The following is a 26,090-nucleotide window of genomic DNA, read 5'->3' as shown; positions in this document are numbered from 1 at the left end:
GCTGGTCTCAAACACCTGACCTCGTAATCCACCTGCCTCGGCCTCCCAAAGTGCTAGGATTACAGGCGTGAGCCACCGTGCCCAGCCACCATCTCTCTGTATTTTTGATTTTCCAGCTTATGAAGTGCATAAGAATCACCCTGGGAAGGAATCTAACATGCAGATTTTTAGGTCCCCTTCCTTTCCCCATGTCGTTTTAACAAGCACACTGATGGTTTTGGCACAGTCATCTCAGAATGCACTTTAGGAAACACTGGTCTGAACCAAGTCCAAATAGGCATCCAGCCCCCTTGGCGCTGCAGTGTGGTTCCAAAAGCCTTCCCAGCTGCATCCCCGCCACTCTGCCATGCAGGCTCTCAGCTCTGGCTCTTCTCACCCTGCATCCAGGGAACAGCCCTGGAAAAAGTCCTGGACTCAGAGTCGCTGCCTAGGTTCTATTTTAGTGTTGCCAATAGAGAACTCAGGGGCCTTTATGGACCTATGTCCTCATCTATCAAATGAAGGGTTTGGACAACCTGATCGCCAAGCTTTCTTTGGCTCTAACATTTGACAATTCCTGATTCCACCTTTTTCCTCAGGCCGTTCCTATTGCCTGGAAATTCTCTGCTGAGCCCTTGCCTCTCACTTTTTCTCCTACCTTTAATGTTTGGCTGTAAAAATCTTGCCTGGCCTATGAAGCCCTGTTCAAACATTACCTCCTTCATGACACTTTCCTTGGCCTTCTGTGCTCTACCTGAGTCCTCTTTTAAGTCATCTGTCCCGAGTGCAGACTCAAACACACATCTTACTTTTGTTGTAGCTATTTAATACACTTCTCCTCTTTGGTTTATAAGCTCTGCGATGTCAGGAACTATGTTTTGTGCTGCATACAGGATAGTAACCTCTATATTAATGAGTGTAGAGGATAGCCAATAAATATTGACTCAATGAGGAATGAGAGCATACACTGTCCCTGCTGGTTTCTGCCACCTTTTCCCCTGGAAAAAGAACATAACAAGCCTGCATTTATTGGCGTCTGAACTGTACCTACAGAAGCATATTTCACCCTGACAAGTGACAGCTGGGTCTTGCTCACTGCTTTCTTAACTGCTGAGAGAAAGACCCTGTTATCCTTTGCCCGTGTCTGGCACCCATGATAAGGTTCTCAAGGGAGTGGACATCTCAGGCTGTTTCCTTGCTATTGTCACAAGTATCTGCTTGCACAATGAGAAACTCGTTTAGCCAACACCCTTAGCATTTTAGTATGTCCCAAGAATGAATGTCCCGGAGGTTCAGAAATCAGTCTCCTGTACTTGGGTAAATTATCCTGACCCTAAACCTCCTCTCCACCCCCACTTCTAGCTTCCACACCAAGTGACCTGTAAGGCTGCATGTGTAGACAACAATCAGTGAAATGTTCAAAGTTGATGGGAAATAAAATATTCTCTAAATATAGCAGTCTCCTTCTCTCCAGAAACTTGAGATTGGATTTCTCATATATTATTATTATATTACATATAGAGATCATTTTCTGGAATCATATAATCTAGGCCAGCAGTACTCCCGACCCTTTCCTTCGTTTCAAGACACATTGATACAATACTATAATCTAGAATAGCCTTTTTGAATTTTTGGTCCCAAGACCATTTTATACTTTTAAAAAATATTGAGGACTTTAGGGACCCCTTGAAAGGGTTCTGGGAAACCTCATGAGTCTTTAGATCACATTTTGAGAATCAGTGATCTAGACTGACAAAAATGTTGGCAAAATGTTAACTTTACAAATTGGTATAGTTCTGAACACCATAGGCTGAAAGTAAATGGCATACATTTAATCAATATGTATTATTGCACAAAGATATTAAAATAAGTATAACATGATTCAAAGCAGTTGTAGAAGTGATTGGAGAGTATCAATATCTATGTGTAAGCACAATGCTAAGTACTTGATATGCAGTAGGCTTTTTTTTTCTTTTTTTCTTGAGACAGAGTCTTGCTTTGTCACCCAGGCTGGAGTGCAATGGCGCGATGTTGCCTTACTGCACCCTCCGCCTCCTGGGTTCAAGCGATTCTCCTGCCTCAGCCTCCCGAGTAGCTGGGATTACAGGTGCGTGCCACCAGGCCTGGCTAATGTTTTGTATTTTTAGGAGAGACGAGGTTCCACCATGTTGGCCAGGCTGGTCTTGAACCCCTGACCTCGTGATGCGCCCGCTTTAGCTTCCCAAAGTGCTGGGATTACAGGCGTGAGCCACCGCGCCCAGCTGTAGTAGGCTTTTTTAAAGGTTCTAAGTTGACTTTCACTTCACAATATCTTTCCTTTTTCTCTCATGATCAGGGGAAACATTAAAAGAAGAGATGTATCTGTAAAGGTCCTCCAAGGTGATTTATTCATTCCGTGTCCCTGGGCCTGATGCAGTCCCTGGTTTGCAGGTTATCCCATGTTGACCCTTTCTGTCCATCTCCATCTTCTCTCTCCTGGTGGGTTCACCTGTAGGGACCACATCAGTGGCCGCCCTGTGATATCCAGGTGGGTCTGGCCAACGGGGATCCCCAACAGGAGATGAAAGTAAGGTGAGAATATGCATTCCCTGGCTCCTCCCTATGAGGTCACCTTGGACCCCACTATCCCCAGCATCCCCATCCCCCTTGTAACTCGTCTCATTGTAAATAAGCTTCCTTGAATTATTCTAACTTGAGGGAGCCGTCAGCTTCCTGACATTGGCTTGATTGATAGTCATTAATCATTACCTATTATTGAAAATTTTGAAGTATCTGCTTTTATCCAGTCATTCGTATTTTAAAAATATTTCTTCTTCAGGTAGCTCCCTTAATTTAATTTAATTTAATTTTCATTTCTCTTTCCATTGTAGGCTTGTGATGTTACTGTATGTAATCTTGTTTAATTCTTTTCTGTCTCCCTGCCCCCACCTATGCAAAGATCTTCCCAAAGGTTAGTTCATCCCTATTTCATAAAGCTGGGACCATTAACTTCAGGAGGTAATTTTAGAAGGAATTACGGGCCCAGAAGCCCTATTGCTTAAAACTTTGTCACTGACTGTTAATCTTCAAAATCTTCATGGACATTATTTTGGAGCCTAATTTATATCTGGAACTGAGGTCTCAGTAAGGTTAAATGAGCTGTCACTAATACTCAGGCAAAGCTAGGGAAAGCTCTAGAGAGTCTCAAGGTAGCTTAAAATACAAGGGAACACACTCTGAAGCCATAACTGGGGCTCCTCCTGGCTGTGCTCTATTCCTTTCTCTCATACTCCTGCTCCTAGGCTCTGAATCCAGCTGCATGCTAAAAAGGCCTGTGCCTCCTCTGTAAGCCTGGAAACCATTAGATACCCTAGCTAGCTCCAGGATCTAATGCCTCTTTCCTTCCTAAGTCACTCTTTCACAGCCTGCACCTCCCCCAACTAACACACATTTTATGCAAAATCAGGATACTGGATACAAGATTCATCCCCATGGGCCCAGCACAGTTTCACTTTGCAGAGGTGAAAGTGGAAATCTAACTCCAGCAGCACAGCCTGCTCAACCCACAAAGCCTTCTTTGGTAGCAGGAACCTGGCCCCATTTCCCCTCTTTCCTTCTCTGCTCACATAGAATCCACATCCCTGGCAGCTTTGGAGAGGAGCTGTGACAACAGGATAGAGTGCTGTCATCTTCCATAATTAGCCAGGCAAGCAAGACTGCTGTAATATCACTACGTTGACAGTGCTCTTGCACCTAATAAATTATTCACGCCACCAAAGTGTAATCGCTGTCACGTTCAAAATAGGTCATTCATGCTAAGGCTGCTGGAGGTGAAAATTTCACAGCAATGGAAACAAATCCAAGAGCTTTGGTTTCAGCAAATCTCCAAAGAAAGTGGCTTCTCCAAGCAATCCCATATTAAATATCTTTTATTGAGTCCCAGCTATGTTTTCATTAGCAGCAGCAAGAAGAGACTGAAACAGCTGTCTGCTGGCAGGAGTGAGAGTTGGGGGATGGAAGGCTGTATTTCAGCCTCTTCCTTCCCTGACCCTCCCCCAAAGAGCCTCAAGGGGCTGCTTGAGGAAGATAAATGTGAACACCTGCTCTCGTTTGTTCTCTGCACACAAGACGGTGGCTAAGTCACAATGAGGATAAGCCCTGGACATCTAGAAGAGCAAACGTACACAGGCCTCTCTGAGAAGTGCCTCTCAGCTGTGGGGTTTGCATTCACAGAGGACTTCAAGTTCAACAGCTGTAGGCCGTGTGCCCCTGCATTTCATATCCTAATTCACAGACATTCAGGCCTCTTCACCACTGAGAATACACTCGCCCTCTTGTCGGCAGTAGATACTATTCGACTCAAGTGCCTGGTGGAATACAAATGTTGGACTGGCGATTTCAGTGTTTGGAGAGTTATTGGTGTTACTGTTATTTTAATGGTTTTTGAGGACTGTCTTGCAGAAGGAAGAACAATTCTTTCCCAGAATTAGAATAAAGTGAAGTGATTGAAGATATAACCTGTGGGATTTGAGTTAAAATAAAAGCAAATGTGATGCCTGCTAGCTATTGACTGTTAAATGGTTGTGTAAATGATGAAGACAGATACATCTCCTTTGGAGGGAAAAAGGGAGGGAGTTGAGCACTGGGGCTGATTCTTGCCAGCCTTCTGTTAGGAAGGTAGACCAAACACCTCTTTAGGTCTCTTCCAGCTGAGATTCTATGAATGTATGGCCTTGGAGCAAAAGGGCAAGAAATGCAAGCATGTGAACTTGGTATGCATAGCACCAAATGCAGGAGAGTATGTGAAGATAAAGCATTCCCTGATGCATTCCTACAATTATCGTGTTTATCAGAACATTGCTTCCAAGGATGTTAAGCTCTCAACTTCAAATATTCACCTCCAAGAAGCCTGCTCAGATTATTCCAGCCCTTTCCCTCTGGTCTTTCCCTAAATTGCCCTTTAGTGTTCTGAACAGTTTGCATTGTGTTATTGAACCCATGATCTTATGGAACAAACCATATAGGTTATATAGCCCAATTCCTATGAGCTAGAGATAAATCTATGTATAATTTTCAATTATGTATAGGCTGCTTTATAGGCAACATTTCAACAACTATTTCCTGAGTGTTCGCTATTCTGAGTACTTAGAATGGGACTTCATGAAGTCATCCACAATTTATATGTATACTATAAACTTAACTGTCCAAAACTGGACTCTTGATTCTGCATCACAGCAATACCCTTCCTCACCTTAAGTCTACTCCTCTAGCAGCCGTCTTCATTTCAGTAAAGAACAATGTTATCCTTCCAGACTCTGAGGCCAAAGCCCTGGAATCATCCTTGACCACTTTTTCCCATGCCCCCAGTATTCAGCCAGTAGCAGGCCAGGTAAGGATCCCATGAGCTCTTCTGGAATAAGCCCATGGTCTCCTAACCTGCCCTTGCCCTTATTCCCCCATCTTTCTTTCCAAGACAACAGTCAGAATGATCCTTTTGTAAGGTAAATCAGATTGCATCACTTTGCTCAACACTGGCCAATGGCTTCCCATCTCATAGAGTAAAAACTCAAATCCTTACAGTAGCCTATAAGGCTTTACAGGAGCTGAACTCCCCAAAACCTCTTAGATCTCTCTCTCTTCTTCTTCTTTTTTTTTTTTTTTTTTTTTTTTTTTGAGGAGACAGAGTCTCTGTCACCAAGGCTTGAGTGCAGTGGCATGATCTCAGACCACTGCAACCTCTGCCTCCTGGGCACAAGCAATTATCCTGTCTCAGCCTCCCAAGTAGTTGGGACTATAGGCACGTGCCACCACACCCAGCTAATTTTTTTTTTTTTAAATAGTAGATACATGGTTTCACCATGTTGGCCAGGCTGGTCTCAAATACCTGATCTCAAGTGATCCTCCAACTTTGGCCTTCCAAAGTGCTGGGATTACAGGCGTGAACCACCATGCCCAGCCTTAGATCTCATCTTCTACCATTCTCTGCCTTGCTCACATTGGTTTCCTTACTATTCCTGGAACACTCTCCCCAGACCTCCGTATGTTCAGACCTTGACTTCAAACCTCTGGGAATTTGTCAGTAAAGTCTTCCCTGACCACCATGTCCTATTCTGCCCACTCTGCACTTAATTTTTTTCTGTAACACTTATCGTCCCCCCTCCCCCGATGTACTGTATTTTTACAGGCTTGCCTATTGTCTGTTTCTCTTCTCTGCAATATAACTTCACAAGGCTGGGACTTTGTTATATTCACTGCTGTATCCTGAGAGCCAGAATAGAACTGAACCAAGCATATGGAAGACTTTCAATTGATATTCTTTCTTTTTTTGTTAAATTTGAGACAGAGTCTCGCTCTGTTGCCCAGGCTGGAGTGCAATGGCGCGATCTCAGCTCACTGCAACCTCCGCCTCCCAGGTTCAAGCAATTCTTCTGCCTCAGCCTCCCAAGTAGCTAGGATTACAGATGTGTGCCACCATGCCCAGTTAAGTTTTGTATTTTTTAGTAGAGAAGGAGTTTCACCATGTTGGCCAGACTGGTCTCGAACTCCTGACCTCAAGTGACCCGTCCTCCTCGGCCTCCCAAAGTGCTGGGATTATAGGCATGAGCCACCATGCCTGGCCGATATTCTTTAAATGAGTAATTAAAAAAAAAACAAAACCTTATTTATATCCCTAAAGATCTCATAAGCCCCCAAGGGAGACACATCTTCTAATTATGTTATTCATCTCTAGAGGAGCCTCAGTAAGTGCTAATCTCAAAGTATTTTTGCAGAGTTCCTGAAACTGATGCCCAGCTAGGAGGAAATTAGTAGCAGAATCCCATACATAACTCTCACATATGCTGTTATAAAGGAACCAGTCTTTCTAAGATTGTATCAGATATGCTTAGCCTTGGTCAGCGTCAGCTCCCTAGAACCACTTCTATCTTTTGTGGAAATTCAGTTCCCTACTGTTAAATTTACCTGGCTCAAGAAAAAGCAACTGCTCTGCAGACCTTCAGGAATGGCCTGGTACTTTCCAGTGTTTTGTGTACCCATTCTGAAGTCTTTAAAAAACCAAAAATATGGTAAGCGGCCAGGCATGGTGGCTCATGCCTGTAATCCCAGCACCTTGGGAGGCCGAGGCAGGTGGATCATTTGAGGTTAGGAGTTCGAGACCAGCCCGGCCAATGTGGTGAAACCTTGTCTCTACCGAAAATACAAAAATTAGCCTGCTGTGTTGGCATGCGCCTGTAGTTCCAGTTACTCCAGGAGGCTGAGGCACAAGAATTGCTTGAACCAGGGAGGCAGAGGTTGCAGTGAGCCAAGATGGTGCCATTGCACTCCAGCCTGTGCAAAAGAACAAGACAGTCTCAAAAAAAAAAAAAAAGGTAAAATACACATAACATAAAATTTACCATCTCAACTGTTTTTTAAGGGTATGGTTCAGTAGTGTAAAGTATATTCACACTGTTCTGCACCAAACTCCAGAACTCTCTCATTTTGCAAATCTAAAACTCTATGCCCATTAAAGCAATTCCCTACTTTCTCCTCCCTCCAGCCTCTGGCAACCACCGTCTATTTATTGTTTCTATAAATTTGATTACTCTTGGTACTTCACAGAAGTGGATTCATATAGTATTTGTCTTTTATGACTGACTTATTCCACTTAGTATAATGTCCTCAAGGTCCATGTATATGGTAGCAGGTGTCAGCATTTCTTCTTGCAGGCTGAATAATATTCCATTGTATATATATACTGTACTACATTTTGCATGGGTGAATACTTGAGTTGCTTCCACCTTTTGGCTATTGCGAACAATGCTGCTATGAATATGATATACAAATATCTTTTCAAGACTCTGCTTTTAATTCTTTTGGGTATATACCCAGAAGTGGAATTTTTGGATCACATGGCAATTCTATTTTTAATTTTTTTTAGGAACTGTCATACTGTTTTTTATAGAGGCTGTACCATTTTATATCCCCACCAACAGTGGCCAAGAGTTTCCTAACTCTTTTTAATAGCAAGATTCTTCTCCCCCACAGCAAGTTAGAACTGCTCAGAGGCTGGGCGCGGTGGCTCACTCCTGTAATTCCAGCATTTTGGGAGGCTGAGGTGGGTGGAACACTTGAGGCCAGGAGTTTGAGACCAGTCTGGCTAACATGGTGAAATCCCCTCTCTACTAAAAATACAAAACATTAGCCGGGCGTGATGGCATGTCTCTGTAGTCCCAGCTGCTTGGGAAACTGAGGCATGAGACTCACTTGAACCTGGGAGGCAGAGGTTGCAGTAAGCCGAGATCGCACTACTGCACTCCAGCCTGGGTGAAAAAGAAAAAAAAAAAACTGCTCAGAAATGCCTCACAGGGCTCAGCATTCCTGCCTCTTGTAATGCGTAGCAACCAGGAGCCCTGTGGCCCCTCCAAATGTGCATGGGTGTGTGTGGCAGTGCTTTTAGCGCTCTCCCGTTGTGTCTGTTTTGAAAAGGCTTCCTTGTTCTTGAATTAACATGCAGGCTGAGCAGACACACGCTGGTCTGCTTTACAGACATGGGGCAGTGGGCAAGAGCCAGCACCGTTTTGGGATGATCAAAGCTCTGCTAATCCCATGTAATCTCCTAACGTAAGGTAATGCATTTCCAATTTGTGGTTTCTTTGGGAGATGCCCCCTGAGGCCTGGCACCATCACTCCTTGGTAAACTGGGACTTGCGTGTGTGCAAAAGCCAAAAAGACAACTTTGAGTCATGCTTGCCTATCATTCATTATCATTCATTAAGGTTAGGTCTAAGGGCTTCAGATCTTGGAGATGTGTGTACTCGAAGCATCACGTGGGGGAAAGAAGTCCCTTGAAATATTGCAGAGGTGTAAATAGAAAAGACTCCTTGGACACTCGCTGTGTGCTATCTTCTTTCACCTGATTTACTGTTGGGCTGACAGAAAAGATCCTTAGTCTTACGGTGTTTCTCCTTTTATGGGATGTTGCCTTCTGTTCCCTCCTCAAACCCAAGGCATTTTGTCTTAGCCACCAATTTTTCATCATCCTTCCAATTGGTATTACAGAGCAATGTAATATAATGACAGATATTCTTTTTAAAAGAGTTTTAAAATAACCATAAGAAGGGATAAGTCCCTTCCTACATGGGGATTTAATAATGATAAGACCCTCCCAGCAGACATGAGAAGGAAGGAAGAGATGATGCAAAAGGGGAAGAGGAAGAGATGATTACAAAACTCTCAATGACCTTAAGATTTGGAAGTTGATGACATAGACTAGGAGTTGGCAGGCTTTTTCTGTAAAAAGCTAGATAAATATTTTAGGCTTTGTGGGCCAAGTGATAAAAATGAAGAAATTATATAAAGACATATAACAAGAAAGAAAATAAAATTTCACATATCATTATTGACAAAATTCAAAATATAATTGAGTACTTTAAAAAATGGTCTAGTAAGGACAAGAATGGAATTCTTTTCCTTTGGGATAATGTTTTGCTTAATTGAGATTCTAGGTTAGTGATCCCTATCACCAAATTAATTGCAAATGTTCATCTGTAAAAAATCATTCTTATCTTGCAGGCGATACAAAAACAGGCAATTGGCTGGATCTGGCCTGAGGCCATGGCTTATCCGTCTCTGCCTAGACCAAGAGCAGTGCAAAAAGCCATTGACTCAATGTGTGCAGTTCTCAGTGTTACCTGGTGGGTCGTAAGGCATAAACACCTACTTTTCCAGGCGTATTATCAATATTAGGAAGATCCACAGGGCTATATCTGTCTTCTGCATTGTAGTCCTTGTTGTAAAGGACAAGCTGTGTTGTCTTTCTGCATAGGGCAGATGATGCTTCTGACCCGCCATCAGTTGCCTTTCCAGAAGAGTAGAGAATTTAGGTTCAGGCCGGGCATGGTGGCTCACGCCTGTAATCCCAGCACTTTGGGAGGCCGAGGCGGGTGGATCAGGAGGTCAAGAGATCAAGACCATCCTGGCCAACATGGTGAAACCCTGTCTCTATTAAAAATGCAAAAATTAGCTGGGCGTGGTGGTGTGTGACTGTAATCCCAGCTACTCAGGAGGCTGAGACAGGAGAATCACTTGAACCCAGGAGGCGGAGGTTGCAGTGAGCCAAGACTGCGCCGTTGCACTCCAGCCTCGTGACAGAGTGAGACTCGGTCTCAAAAAAAAAAAAAAAAAAAAAAAAAATTTTAGATTCATCCATTCTTGGTCTACTCTGTTGCAGCTGGTACCATTTCCAACCTAACCAACTAAGTATGTGCCCTGCTCATAACTTTTATGAGTGGTACTCAATAAGTATTTGTCAATGAGCTCGCAGAGGGTTGACTCTATTCACTCCTTCTCTGTCCCATGTAGTATTATTATGAAGCAACTGAGCTAATGTTTGTCCTGTACATTTGTATAAAATTAATGTTTACACACAAATACACATAAACAGATTATCATTTTTTTCAGGGAGTTTTACCACTGAAAATATTTTTAAAACAATGGAATCTAAAACAAAAACAAAACACCACTAGAGGGAACATTGTAGAGGCTTCATTTAAAATCTTAATTGCTGTCCTAAAATACTGTAACATATACAACATTAAAGTTTTCAGTGGGTGTTATCTTTAAATTAGAAATGCTTTAACAGATACAGAAAGTTCAGCTTTTCTCATATTACATTTTTAAAAGAACTCTGTAAAGTGGTGATGGGGGAGGCAGTGCCTCTGATGTGTTTACCACAAGTAAATATTTACTCAGGAAATAGGTCCTGCATACTGCTACAGATACGGTTAAAGATATGATTTTCACCTCCGAGGCAAGGGGCCCCTCTACACAATAAAACTGCCATAGTACGTGTTTCTCCCTTGATACCCAGAGAATTTTCAGGCAGAGACCAGATTGATTAAAGCAATAGCACCCGGGTAAGCAATCATGTATGTATTCTGTGCCAAGCAATGGGGTTATTCTGAGCCCTGCCTTGGTCACATGGTAGAGATCAGATAGCAACCAGGTTTGCTAATTCATGAGCCAGAAGTACCTCTATGTTCTCAGGAAAGCATTTGAGGTGAGCAGTCGCAATAGCTCTGCTCTAATCAACTTGTGTCTTTTATTAAGCTAGCTCTTCCTAACAAAGGCCAAGAATAGAAGAGGGGCGAATTGTATAGACTTGGGAGGCTGAGACAGCTGAGAAAATCACAGTTAAATAATAACTGATACTTATGTAGTAAGCCCTTATGGTTTTCAAGTATATCATACATTATCTCCCTTTAAACTCAGCAGTTTTTTGAGTGGTTAATCATCATCATCATCACCATCATCACTAACATCATCATCAGCATCACCACAATCATCATCTCCACCACCATCATCATCATTGCCACCACCCATCATCATCATGATTATCATCATCATCAACTCACCACCACTACCATCACCACCACCACTACAACTACAACCACCACCACCATTATCATCACCACCACCATCATCAACATTACCACCACCACCATCATCATGATTATCATAATCATCATCACCTCACCACCATCACCACCACTACCACCACCACCACTACAACTACAATCATCACCACCATCACCACCACCACCATCATCATCATTACCACCACCCACCATCATCATGATTATCATAATCATCATCACCTCACCACCATCACCACTACCACCACCACTACAACTACAATCATCACCACCATCATCACCACCACCACCATCATCATGATTATCATCATCATCACCTCACCACCACTACCATCACCACCACCACTACAACTACAACCACCACCACCATTATCATCACCACCACCACCATCAACATTATCATCACAATCATCATCACCATAACCACCACTAAAACCATCACCACCATCACCATCATAACCAATACCACTACCACCACCATCATCATGATTATTATCATTATCATCACCTTACCACCACCACCATTATTATCTCTATAACCACTACCACCACTGGTCCAACCACTACCGCCACCACCACCATCATCAATATCATCATAATCATCATCACCATTACCACCAACCACTACAACCACCACTACCATCACCTTTATTATCATCATTTTCTTTTATTTTTTATTTTTATTTTTTTTTTGAGACAGAGTTTTGCTCTGCCACCAGGCTAGAGTGCAGTGGTGCGATTTCGGCTCACTGCAACCTCCACCTCCCAGGTTCAAGTGATTCTCCTGCCACAGCCTCTGGAGTAGCTGGGACTACAGGTGCACACCACCGTGCCCAGCTAATTTTTATATTTTTAGTAGACACGGGGTTTCACTATGTTGGCCAGGATGGTTTCAATCTCTTGACCTCGTGATCCGCCAGCCTCGGCTTCCCAAAGTGCTGGGATTACAGGCATGAGCCACCACGCCCAGCCTATTATCGTCATTTTCACTGGAAAAAGGAAATTGAATCTTCTGAGGAGTTAGGTAATTTGCCTAAAGCCAAACAAATAGTAAGTTGAACTAGGTTTTATGAGTTCAAATATTTTGCTCATTCCACAGCATATATGCTACTTTCCCTCAGTTTGGAAGTCTGGAAGCTAAAAATCAAAGATTCGAAAACAACAATGACTTCAGAATTTCTGTATGCAAAGTATCCAATACAGCAATATGGTTAGAAAAGGGGTCTGGGCCTTCTCTAGAAGCTGTTTGCAGAGCAACACGTGATTTTTTACTCAGATTGTAGAATGCAGACCACTCAAAATTGCAATGTTTTATTTAAAAAGCTTTCTATTATGCTTTCTATTAAGGTTTAAAATTTTAATAGCTTTTTCAGTTTTTAGAGATGCTTGTGGCGATTAATAGGGGTGTGAGTCACGCCCTACCTCAAAGACATTCTTGGTACCCCTCAGTGTATGAACCACAAGTTGAAGAAGAGTTTGTTTTTCCTAGTATTTTAGTCATGTCATTTATCTGAAGGCAGTTAAGACAGTTAAGAGTGCCTTCCACAAATCATATCTGCTTATTTGAGTCTTTGGTATATTTTTCTTTAAATACCATTCTACTAGTGTATTTTGCTGTTATCAATAGAAAGAAAATTCCTACCATAGAAAATGTTTTCATATTTACTCTCTCTCAGAGACTTCTGAAGTTCACATAAAAAAATTATACTCAAAGGCTCAGCCAGCTGACTCATCTTGTGATCTGAAAGGCAAGTTATCCTTTTGTTACTTCTTACACTGAATGAACAGTTTAGAATGAAGTCAAGAGGGAGAAGGGACCAGCTGCTCTTATGCTGCTGCTGTGTGAGTGGTATAGTATAAATATTCAAACCTTTAACTCCCAATAATTCAAAGGCAAAGAAAGAAAAGTCTGTGGTGAAAAGTGGCACCATAACCTCATCACTTTCCGGAAGGCAGCAACCTCTTTCTTCTCTTTATTTTATTTAGAAATAATTGCTGTCTAGAGTTAAACTTGTAATATAGCCGCAGACGAATAACCCCAGGATCTCTTCTCTGTTTAGGAGGTTCTCTATTAATGAAAATCTTTACAAAGCTAGATCCGAGTGTTTCCTCTCTTCCTCAGTTTGGAAAAGAGACACCTTACCCACCCCAAAAAGTTCACATTTCTCACATTTATATTTTAAGTTCCAGGAGATTTACTTTGTATTCAACACTGTGTCCTTAAGTATCTCCTGCCTGAAGCATTTCTTAAGCAAGCTGAGACATGAAAAAATTGAAGCTATAGAAAGCCAACATGTGAAAGAATGATGATATAAATTATTATTAATTTGCCTTCTGGAGAAACACTGCCCATTATATCTGGCTTTTGATTGCTATCACAGCATAGGTCAAAATCTTTCCCTTAAAAATATCTGAAAAGGATAAAGTAAATTGTTCTTATTTTTTTTTTTTTTTTTTGGAAGGAAGGAATATTCTAAAGGATAAGATATGCTCTGGCTACACAGCACAAAGTAAAGTGGGCTTTTAGCTTACATGACCTGATTTGTTTATCAACAAGAATCAAACAGTTCAGGTTCTTGACACTTCCCTCTTCAATCTAGGGTGTGCAGATGCTATGGAATCATCACCCTCAGAGTCAGCCAAGCACATCCACATTTCAGGGTCCCAGAAACTAGCACCTGACACAGCCTGGACCATACTGAATGATGAGGAATTATAAGAGTGGTTACTGTCTCATCAGCACCTGCATTTCTAGTTTCATTTTCTTCTTTCCATTTTCACTTGTAGGACCATTTACTAGGTCCTTTTCTTCCTCTCCAACTTTTCTCTGTCCTTCTGGTACTTGAAAGAGTCACTTTAATTTGTCTCAACTAATACCTTTTCTCCTTTAAAATATCTTCCAAAATCAACTGCATTTTAAACATTTTAGTTAAACATCACAGCTTTTGGCAAGTAATTAGTAGACACAATTTTGCCATCCAAAAATAAATGAGAAGTTGAATAAACTGACATTTGCTTAGCACAATAAAATATACAAGGCAGGCCAAGCACGGTGGCTCACGCTTGTAATCCCAGCACTTTGAGAGGCTTAGGCGGGAGGATCACTTAAGGCAAGGAGTTTGAGACCAACCTGGGCAACATAGTCACAGCCTGGCTTTACAAAAAAATTAAAAAAATTAGCTGGATATGGTGGTGCACACCTGTAGTCCCAGCTACTTGGAGGCTGAGGCAGGAGGATCCCTTGAGCCCAGGAAGTTGAGGCTGCAGTGAGCTACAATCACACCACTGCACTTCAGGCTGGGTGAGACCCTGTCTCTTGAAAAAATACAGGAGGCACAGTTAACTAGATAAATCACATCTTTTTAATAAATATGTTGGCTTGTGTAACTGAAGTGGCTTCTATCAAAAAGAGAGGTGGGAGGGCAACCCTCCAAATTTATTTTAATATTTTGGTCACAACAACTACACATTTCTTTTTCTTTTTTTAAAACTGTCATAGCTACAATGAGTATGCATGCACTTTTAGTTTTCAACTCAAGCCCTATGGAAGACATACTCTAGTATATCTTACACTCACCATTCCTAAAAAGTTAAGACTTGGCTGGCTGCTCATGGACATATTAAAATAAACATCTAAAATGTTTTACTTGTAATATTGGGCCCCTTTTGGCATTGGCCTGATCTAAACAGGTTACTCTGAGGTCACTGGGGGCCATAAATCAGGGGGGTGGACTGGTGGCTAAGACAGCCTGCATAGCTTTAGTGCAATGTGCTATTTTAGTTTATGCCCCTGCAATGACACCATCTCTTTGGCACCAGCCAAAGAAAGCTTCCTAGACATCTATGGGAAGAGAATGTTTTGCAGTAATCCAAGACAGAGGTCACACAAGCATGAATTACTGTGGGGAGGTCTTTGTCTGCTCCAGACCCTGGGACAAATAAAGTAGGGAAAGTGACTTCCAACTAAAGCATTTATCCAGGAATTTGGGGGTGGAAATTGATCCAAGCAATCTTGGCAAAATCGTGAAAGCAAAGAGTGACCAATTCTTTTCAACCCAGGAAACTAGGGCATTTCAATCCCATTATTGGATCCACTCGAGAAACCCAGATATTTTTTGAGAAAGATTCAGCATAGTTAAATAGCAATGATTGTATTTATTTACATGTTATAAAATGTGGCATAATCACACAAAAATCTCCAATCCTCTCTAGCCAAGGCTCATATACTTTTACATTTGATTTCTCTTACTTTTTCCACGGAGGGTATGACTTAACCCGTCTGAACTTTCAGCATTTATTAGTTTTGTACATAATATTTATTTAATTGCTTTTTTCCCCTTTCTTCTTTCTATTAATTTTGGAAGGGGCAAATACAATTCAGGAAACAATATCAAAATATTCCAGATTATACCAGATTGCATAATTATTTACCTATTAAAAGAAAAATACTATCTTGGTTTTGTAAACAGCCTACATGGAAAGACAAAAAAAAAATAGGTATTTATCCTAAGTACAATTTGTTTTTTTTTTTTTTTGGTAAGTGTTTTGTAGTCTTCTTGCTCCCTCTGACCTGAAGTTCCCTTTGAAAGGGAAAAAGTGCTAACTTACTTGGCTGGGAGAAAGGAGGGAGGCTTGGTTCATAAGTGAGTGGCAATTTTTTTCCAAGCAGCTGTTAGTCTCTTTAAGGCAACCGGCAGCTAATGGTTGAGTGGACTTCCTTTTGCCAGTTCATCTCCATCTGGGAGAGTTCCCCTCCTTTGTGGAGGTTGAAACAACTTTCTCAGACACAGTTATCCAGGACAGGAGAAGTATTCTCATGCTCAGCTGCACTGTGTCAGCTCTGGGGGACATTTGAAAATCTGACAAATGATTTGTAATTTCTTGTCATCTTCAAGCATAATCCTAAAAGGCATGCAAGTATCCAGGAAATACAAGAACCTGAGAAATACTTCGCACACTTACTATGAAGTTGGGGTGTTTTATTATTCTAATCTTTTCAGCAGTGCTGAAAATGGAGGCAGGGACGGGTCGCAGTTCTAAGGAAAGAAGCAATTGGAGCTTTAACTTGTGCTAAGGAGTAATTTTGGCTTCTAAAATACTCACTGACCACCACCTGGTGAGTCGTTTGTTTCCACAGATGAATTCTGTTCTGTTCTTGAAAGCAGGATAGGAACTTACACTGTGCATGGCCCTTCCTTTTTCCTTTTTTCAATTGTCATCATCATTGTCATCGTCATCATCATTGTCATCATCATCATCATCAGCAGCAGCATTCTTATAGTCATTACCATTATTACCCATCCAGTTATTTCCACTAACACTGACCAGACTGGCTGTCAAGAGCACAGTGACAAAACAGATGAAAGTTGTTTAATTTGATAAGTTTGAAACAACAATGGGAAAAGAGTCTGTAATGCTAACAACTGGTTTTTCAATTCCTTGATAATCAAATGAATAATTTCTCCAGGAAAGATTAAGCCTACTTGATAGTAACCATATTCTAAATGACATGACGATGTTGTTAGGAAAGCAAACTTAAGGCTGTGTGTGTGTGTGTGTGTGTGTGTATATATATGTGAGAGAGAGAGAGAGAGAGAGAAAAGAAACAGACAGAGAGAGACAGAGAGAGAACAGACATTGGGATCTGTCGTGTGTAGGTGAATGCCTTTTCTTTCTCTCTGTCTCTCTTTCTCTTTCTCTCTCGCTATATGCAACCCTGTTTTAGAACACGAGCAGTTACACACCAATGCTCCGAAGTTCTGTGAACCTTAACATTTCCTTTAACCACAAAAAACAATTGCTGAAACAAACAGGATCTCAGAAAGGCTGTTTTAAAAATGCATTGTGAGCATGACTCATTGACTCATTTTTTTTCTTCCCAGATCTTTTAGTGTCCATATAGCTAAATGAATTTATATATACTTTTAAGCAAATGAACCAAAATTCTGAATCTCTGTAACCTCTGGGGGAAAGGGATTTTAAAAATGTGTCACTTGCAAGGAAATGTGGTTGCCCTAATAACAAGCTTCTGGGCATGTTCCTTTTTTTATGTTACAGAAAACTCATTGTACCAAAAGCTTTCTGCTTAGGCATGTTAAGGGAGCTGAAAGCATGCATGAATCCTAGAACAAGCATGAACTTTTATAGGTAGATACATCATTTTGAAGTAAAGATTGGCTAGTATAATGCTTAGAGAATGTGTAATCAGTCCCCTTGTTTCAGATGAAGAATGAGGCTCAAAGAGGGTAAATGACTTGCCCAAGATCCTCCAGCTATACCACAGCAGGGGCAAGGCTACAACTCAGACACCTAACAACTTGTTCAGTGCTGTGTCTGCCATATTAAACCTCTGAAAAGTTATTTATAAACTGAAGTTCTGTAAATAAGTCCTATTTTGAATTTGAGGTTAACCAGACATGTGAAAAATGGTCACTATTCTATAAACCCATTTTTGTAAATAGACAATAGGGATTAATATGTATTGAGTATTGACCACTATTCTAAAAGCTTTCCCTATCATAGCACTTAAGCCACATACAGCCATATGAGGTTTGGACTCCATTTTATAAGTGAGTAAACTGAGGCACAGAGACATTAGGTAACCTGCTTAAGGTCACAAGTGAATTGGTTGGCAAAGCCCAGACTGTGCAATTCCAGAGCTGAAGCTTTTGACTGTTACCCCACACAGAGCTTGCTTAAAATGAGGCACCAGCTGGACATGCTTTCACATAAATTGCCAAACATGAGCCACGGCTCTGAAAACTGAATAAAAATACAGTGGATGTTGGCCTTGCAATGATTTTCTCTTTAATCTTTAGGGATTAAGTTAAATGAGATAATCAATTTGAAAAGGATAAAGCATACCACATTGAAGTGCAACGCAAATATTATGAATCTACTATGAAGACAGTCTGTACAGCCGATAGATATTACTGTCCCACTTCACCATTGAGGAGACCAAAGTTAGCTTGTATGGGTACCACAAGGCAGAACCAGAATTTGAGTCTGAATCTCGTTTGACTCCCAACTCATCAACCTGTACTACCTCCCTCACTTCCCACCTCAGAGCTACCTGGTTACCTAGCTACCTGGAACCTGGGGACCCCAGCCATTCCACAACAACATGGTTATTGAGGTTACAATAATCACCTTGGAAATGATGAATGCTCAGGAGAGAGAACACACAGGTTCATCCAGCCCTGCTTGGTCTTAACGCTTCCCTTCAGAATGGGGCCACGCGTAATCCAGAGTGCAGGGCATCAGCCTATAGAGGGCGCTCTTAAGCATCATAGCCAGATGTAAAAAAGCAAAATTCCTGTAGGCAAAGAAATGTGGGCTGGGCGTTTTGGAATGCCACTCCTGGAGGGAGGTGTGGGTGAATGATTGCCAATTTTTCCATTCTACGCTTATCTTCACAGTTGTGACCATTTTTCAGATCCTAAAAGGAGTTAGTATCTCAGTACAAATTTTCTCTTTAAGGTGTTTGCTTAAAGAGGAAACATCTTTAAGAAGTGAAAGCTGAAGAATGGGGCCTAAGATCAAACTTCAAGGTATTGGCGGCTCTAAATACCTGCCATCAAAGTAACGCAACAGAATGATAATTTGGTAAGCAGCAGTGAAGCTCAGTAGATATTCTTCAAACTGATTTAAGTTGTGATAAAAACCCAACTTATGATTTTAAATATTTCTGTAGCTAGAACAACATAGCAGAAAGACAACATCAAAATATTAACAATGATTACATTCTACATGACTAGATTACAAGGTATTCTTTGTGACACTGTAATTTTTCTTCAACGAACTTGTATTGCTTGGGTAATTACACATATACAAAAACCTTACTACTGCTCCTTTTAAAAAAATTACTGAATAGAGTTTTCAAAAAAATTACTAGACATAGTTTCTTGAGGAAAGTAACCAAATTCACGAGATTCTTGAGTCCAAATTTCCTTTATTTCGGTGGCTCCAAATTCTAGAAAAGCTTTTGCCTATGGCCCAATCTCATAGGCAGCACTTGAACAAAACATCCGTCCATAATTAGATCATCCCTTTAAAATCGCAACCTTTAAGTTAAATTCTAGTGGACAGGTCAAGTCATGGAAGAGCAGCGAGAGGAGAAAAGAAAACTGAGCAGTGCCAATGGGGGTTGGAAGCTACCAGGGCTCCAGTATCCCAACTTGGGAAAAAAGAAAATGGGAAAAGGGAATGGAGGGTTGGAGTGCCAAGTACGTGTGAGAAAGAGTAGGAGAGAAGGACCCAGGCTGGGCATGGTAGCTCACGCCTGTAATCCGAGCACTTTGGGAGACCAAGGAGGGTGGATCACCTGAAGTTAGGAGTTCAAGACCAGCCTGGCCAACGTGGCAAAATCCCGTCTCTACTAAAAATACAAAAATTAGCTGGGCACAGTGGTGGATGCCTATAGTCCCAGCTACTTGGGAGGCTGAGGCAGGAGAATGACTTGAACCCGGGAGACTGAGGCTGCGGTGAGCTGAGATTGCACCACTGCACTCCGCCTGGGCAACAGAGCAAGACTCTGTCTCAAAAAACAAAAAAAAGAGAGAAGGACCGAGAGAGAGAGAGAGAGAAAGAGAGAGAGAGAGAGAAAAAAGAAAGAAAGAAAGAAAGAAAGAAAGAAAGAAAGAAAGAAAGGAAGGAAGGAAGGAAGGAAGGAAGGAAGGAAGGAAGGAAGGAAGGAAGGAAGGGAGAGAGAAGTGCAAATCAAAGCAACATGGTACCATGGAAAACCACTCCTGGTCCATTTGTTCAACGTCTACCTTAGCAGCCCTGCTATGCTTAAACCACTGTGACAGGCTTTCCTTAAGGTATTAGACAAGAGATAGAACAGAAGAGAGACAAGGCAAAAAATTTAGTAATATTTTCCAGCCTAAACTAAACCTTTATTTTAGTAATGTCTTTAAAAAATGTATTTGCAGGAATGACTCAACCCCTTGTCCCACTCCTTGCCTTGTGTATTCCTTCAGTGCCTAAGTTGATATCTGCAGCTACTATCTCACTCAGAATGCTTCGTTTTTATCATTTCAAAATACTCAAGTCCTTGCTCAAGCTGGGCAAAAGCGTCCAGTAGTGTCAAAACAAAGCAAAGCAGGCCAGAGAGGCTCCTGCCAGAAAGATGCATTTACCTTCACCAAAAACATCATCCTCTTCATCGACCAGGAGCTCCTCAGCATCAAAAAACTGCATCTTGGAGAGGACAGGCACGAGAGGCAGCAGGCAGCAGCCCCCGGCAGTCTCAGCAGCCACACTGCCAACGGAGGTGATTTCCTTTCCTCGGGTTGCCCAAGCCCTCTGGAGGGCAGCTTCCGCATCTGCCCTGAAGAAAGCGGTTTCATTCATATGAATAGGCTTCTTGAGCCTTTTGAAGAGTGAATCCCAGGTGGGGGTAATTCTCACCACTGAGGAGAAAGAAATTTTTGAAAGGGGGCTGCAGATCCGGTTGGATGTGAATACAGTTATCACTCAAAGTCTGAATGCAGTGAATTCTATTTCAAAGCAACAACTTTTATATTTCCTTAAAGAGGAAGGTGGGCGCTTAACTTTCTTGCTTATGAATTTGAACACAATGGGTTGTGTTGAAAGAGGGAGTTCACATTTCTCATATCTTGGTTTTGCTTCAATGACAATTTATCTGAAAGTAAAGCAAGCCACTATGTTAAACCAAAACAGGCATTTAGAGGACAGAGCTTTTATTTTGCTCAGTAATAGTTGCATTTTTCTTTCCTTTTTTTTTTTTTTTCAAACCTCTTGCATTTAAGGATTGGAAACTTTACAGCATTTAAACCAAATTGAACCATATCTAGGCTTTCTGTGGCTCAATTAAATCTATAGTCAATGAATAAATAACTAGTTTTGGTCAAACATCTTACATTTCACGATATTTACTCAGTTTGATACTTCAGACCGTATCACTAAAGGAGAAAGAAGAAAATGTAACTCAAAAAGCATGTAACTCAAAAAGCAGTCCTCCCAAAGGGATGAGTAATCACTGAGCTTCTACGTGAGCACCATTGGCTGGCGTCACTATATCGAGCTACCCAACGTGTGCCAAATTCTGTATGGCTGCACAAACAAATACACATCTCTCTGAGTAATACTGAGACTTCATTTTGGGGTTTCCCAGACCACTCCATTGTGTTGTAAGATCTCTTAGGTGGCCAGAAGCTTAGAAAATGCAAATGGAGATGACAGTGAGGAGCTGTTGGCCCAAGGTGTTTATTTTTGGCACTTTATTTACTGCATGATTTTGAAGATACTCCCAGTGTTACCTTAGAGAAACTGTCCCCTCCTCCTGTAACTGCAACCTTGAAATTGCACCATTTTCTCCCAGAAGAGACTATGGACAACAGGGTTGGAGAAATCCAGCAGTGAGAAGGGATCTGCCCAGAGGAATTCAGGAATCAGACACTGAGGGTTAATTGAGCAGCAACAGTCAGTTCATCCCTGCATTGGTGGCTGCAGCAGTTCCCAAAGACAATGTACAGCTTGGGTCCTGCTGGGATCACCAATTGTTGTCAATCAGGGCTGCAACCATTCTTAGAGGAGAGCTTGGAAATGTCTGGGGTGTTTTGGGTGGCACAATGACTGGGAGTTATTACTGGTATTTAATGTCTTAGCACTCAGGGGCCCAGGGATGTCAACCTTACTGTAATGCATGGAACAGTGGCTCTACAGGAAGAACTGTCCCCTTCCAAATATCAATAATGCCCACCTTGAGACACACTGAGAGGCAGAGAGCGGTAGTTATCCTTTTCTCTAGCTCTCCTTTGCATCTCCCCTTTCTGACCCTTCTACCACCCCACTTGAATGATGTTTCTGGCCAAGGGTTGCACTTAGTTACATAAATTAAATTAATTAAAATGGGCCGAGGTATAGGAAATTTGGATGTGGACTAGAGCTCTCTTTTGTGTGGCTGGGATAAGAGGATGGGTGTCCATTTTGATAATCACTACATTTCTCAACTACTGTCCCATGTCCTTTAATCTCCACAACTTCATGAGGTTGGTGCTATTATCCCATTTTACAGATGAAGCAATGGGGGCTCTGAGAGCTTGAAAAACTTTCCTAAGATCAGGCAGCCAGTGAGTGGCAGATTTGACAAACTCCAGAGCTCACTGTGTTACCTCTTGTCTGGATAACTTTATGGGAGTGACTGCACACAGTCTGGGTCACTGCAGCATCCCCGTGGCTCTTGGGGACCGGCACTACCTCCCTCACCTCCTACCTCAGAACCACCTGGTTACCATGTGAACCTGGGGGCTCTCAGCCATTCCACTTCAAAAAGTTAGCATAATCTCTCTAGGCCTATTTTATTATTTTAAGTGGGTGGAATTGTGTCACCCCTATTGAATTCATATGTTGAAGTCCTAACCCTCAGTACCTCAGAATGTGACCTTATTTAGAAATAGGGCCATTGAAGATATAATTAGTTAAGATAAACTCATATCATGTTGGAGGAGGATAGGTCCTTAATCCAATATGACTTATTTCCTCTTAAAAAGGAGAGAGGTAGACAAAGACATACAGACAGGGAGGATAGCATGTGAAGATGAAGGCAGAGATCCACAAGCCAAGGAACAACAAAGATTGCCAGTAAACCACCAAGAGCTAGGGGAGAGGTCTACAAGAGATTCTCCCTCACCTCCCTCAGAAGAACCCATCCTGCCAACGCCTTGACCTTGGACTTCTAGCCTCCACAACTGTGATGCAGTAAGTTTCTGTTGCTTAAGCCACCCAGTTTGTGGTAGTTCGTTACAGCAGTCCTAGAAAACTAATATACTTTCTCATTTGGTTTGTTTTGAGGATTAAGTGGGGTAAATTATGTAAAGGAGCTGACACAGCACATGGTACACAGTAAATACCCAGTTACAATTATACACCTAAATCTCTCACAGGGAAGCTTAGGATATTTACCTAATTGAAGCCTCAATGGGGATAGAGAATGAGAAGTCACCATGCTCCATATAAAACCTCAATAACCCTTAGGAAGTTTCCCTCAGTCTCCTCTTCTCCAATTTAGATATCTCAAAAACACAGCTAACCATCTCAAAGAACAAATCACAAATGCCACCATGAACTTCTTGAAAGCACAGAGTATAGAAAACATGGTTCTTGCTCTCCAAAGTTTACAATTACCTTAGAGAGATATGACATACATGCATGATGTGTTAACTATAAAGAAAAACTAATAAATTACAGATGTATGCATCAATATGGATGAGTTTCAAGAACATAATATTGACTTTGAAAAGTCTCAGAAAATTATAAGTAGTATGATTATATTGTTATGAGTGTACAAAATGAGCAAATAAAAAAATGTAAATAATTGCTAACACTTACAGAGTGCCAGCAACAGTTCTAAGTGCCTTGATTCACTTAATTCCTATATCAACCCTAAGATATATATATATATTTATTATCTCCATTTTAGTTTAAGACGCAAGAGGTGAAGTGATCCTCCTGAGGTCATACATTTGGTAAGTGGTAGAGGTACTGAGATTTGATCCCAGAGTGCAAACTCTTAAACACCAGGTTATACTATCTCTTATCTATGTGAAGTCTAAAAGAATGCTGAGTTTATATACAATTTTAACAAAGGGCAATAAACTGTGAAGAAGTGACTAGACAAAGGAGGCAGAGTAGGGGAATGGGCTCCTAAGAGTGGTGAATTGTGGGAAGGTAACTAGGAATGTATGATAGCTAAGGATTGTTATGCAGACTCATCTCCTATATCAAGAAGAGGACCATGAGACTTAGTCACCCAAGATGGGGAATGAAACACCTTTACAAGTGGAAATTTATAGCACTTAAAGCAGAAAGGAGAAGGGCAGAAGATTCTTTCTCAAAAATAGGTCAAAATAGTACTTATGCTGAAGTAGCATATTTTGGGGGACACATTCTGATCCCCTTCAAATCTATATTAGAAAAGAAAGACTAAAGATAGGGAAATTCAGTGCTTAGTTAAGGGAGATGTAGGTCACAGAGAGTAGTTTTCACTAAGAAATGAGGAGTAAGTCTGGAACGACAATGAAAGAATCTTGCTTTTCAGTGATTGAGGCTAACAGCTCCAATAATTGGATGTGGGGAAGAGAACAAAAGTATAGATGAACCAGTATAAGGCAACCACTTTGATTAAATGCTGATTTGTGACAACCTGTGCTAAATTTAACAAAAGAATTTCATCGAGATCATAAACACAGGAACACAGCAAAGCTTTTATACTCCAAACAGTTGGTGCCCACTTTATGCCTACTAGGTCTATGAATTACAGTGATATGAAAGGTCTGGTCCTTGCTTTGTGGAACTTTACTCACTCATTCATGTGTTCATTCATTTGGAGAATAATAATGAATACCTACTATATTTCAGGTACAGTGTGAAATATTTAAGTAAATATATAAGTGACAAGGCACGTGTTGTGTTGAACACATGAAAATCAATATAGTATTATTGAGTTATGAGAATTGAGGCTACAATAATCAATGATTTATTTATTAATTTAAAATATTTCTGCATAGTTTGCTGTTTTTTAAAAAAATACCATCTGTGAAGCATGTACAGGAGGAAGACATGCTAGTGGAAAAATTTCATCATCCAACGTGGGCTTTTATTCCAACGGAAGAGCCTCACAATCTTCTCTCTGTGCTTCTGGAGAATTTCCCACTTCCTTCAGAAAGTGTTTTAAAATACTTAATTTTCATATATACAAACTTCCGAACAGGGAGAAAAATCTGAAGCAATTAGGAGCAAAATGTTCGAAACAGAAAGGAGAACAAAGTAGGAGAGAGGAATTGAAACTGTGAGGAGTGGTAGGAATCAGGAAAGAAAAAGGTGAAAAAAACCACAGAGTCAGAAATAATCTTATCTTTGGGTAATTTTGCCAGTAAAGATGCACCTAAAAATTTGTTTAACTGTAAAATGCCACATCTAAAGAGCTGGGACAAAAGGAACATGATTTTTTTTTTTTTGAAACAGAGTCTGGCTCTGTCGCTCAGGCTGGTGTGCAGGGGCTCGACCTTGGCTCACTGCAACCTCCACCTCCTGGGTTCAAGTGGTTCTCCTGCCTCAGTCTCCTGAGTAGAGTAGCTGGGACTACAGGTATGTGCCACCATGCCCAGCTAATTGTTTTTGTACTTTTAATAGAGACGGGGTTTCACTATGTTGGTCAGGCAGGTTTTGAACTACTGACCTCAAGTGATCTGCCCGCCTCGGCCTCCCAAAGTGCTGGGATTACAGGCATGAGCCACTGCACCTGGCTGGAACATGCTTTTTAATAGTATTCCTATTTTCATGTTGCACAGAGGAGGTACCAATCTCATGGGTACAATCTCATGAGGGTTGTCTCATGGGGAAAACCCTCCCAGAGCCTTTGGAAGTCTTCCTGCCTGCCTCCCCCAGTTTCAGGCGCATCATTAGGCTGCAGGAGCCACACTTAGAGTCACTTACGGAAGGTGCTGGGGAAGCCTGACCAAAGTCCAGGACAGTTTCCTTCAATGGCACTAAATATAAATGAGGGTAATTGCCCACTGAAGGAATCCATTCCTTCCACTTACGAAAGAAGGATAAGAACCCAGTAAACAAGAGTTCTATGGCAAGACTCACATTGGGTATGGTTGGTAAGGTCATAACTGTGGGTTAAGGGTATGATTGCTGGGAGTGGTTAGCTTGCAACTAGAAACAGAAAAAAAAAAAAAAAAGAAAAGC

The 26,090-nt window shown here is 41.4% G+C and overlaps 1 protein-coding gene and 1 long non-coding RNA gene across 2 annotated transcripts in view; one reads left to right on the top strand and one right to left on the bottom strand.

Moving 5' to 3' along the window:
- LOC144340556 (uncharacterized) overlaps positions 1-3,902 on the top strand; it is a 9,637-nt gene extending 5,735 nt beyond the window's left edge. Inside the window, exon 4 of the long non-coding RNA XR_013416804.1 lies at positions 3,764-3,902. This is a non-coding gene — a long non-coding RNA (uncharacterized LOC144340556). The remainder of the gene's footprint in view (positions 1-3,763) is intronic.
- The window catches only part of RIPOR2 (RHO family interacting cell polarization regulator 2), a 238,468-nt gene that overhangs the window by 105,532 nt on the left and 106,846 nt on the right, over positions 1-26,090 (bottom strand). The window contains 1 exon segment of the mRNA XM_078000913.1: positions 20,513-20,703. Coding sequence (XP_077857039.1) covers positions 20,513-20,703 — 191 coding nt within the window.

The sequence above is a fragment of the Macaca mulatta genome, chromosome 4, assembly GCF_049350105.2.
Source record: "Macaca mulatta isolate MMU2019108-1 chromosome 4, T2T-MMU8v2.0, whole genome shotgun sequence".
In the NCBI taxonomy this organism is placed as follows: domain Eukaryota; kingdom Metazoa; phylum Chordata; class Mammalia; order Primates; family Cercopithecidae; genus Macaca; species Macaca mulatta.
The sequence above is the reverse complement of the archived record's forward strand: the minus strand, read 5'-3'. Positions and strand labels throughout refer to the sequence as shown.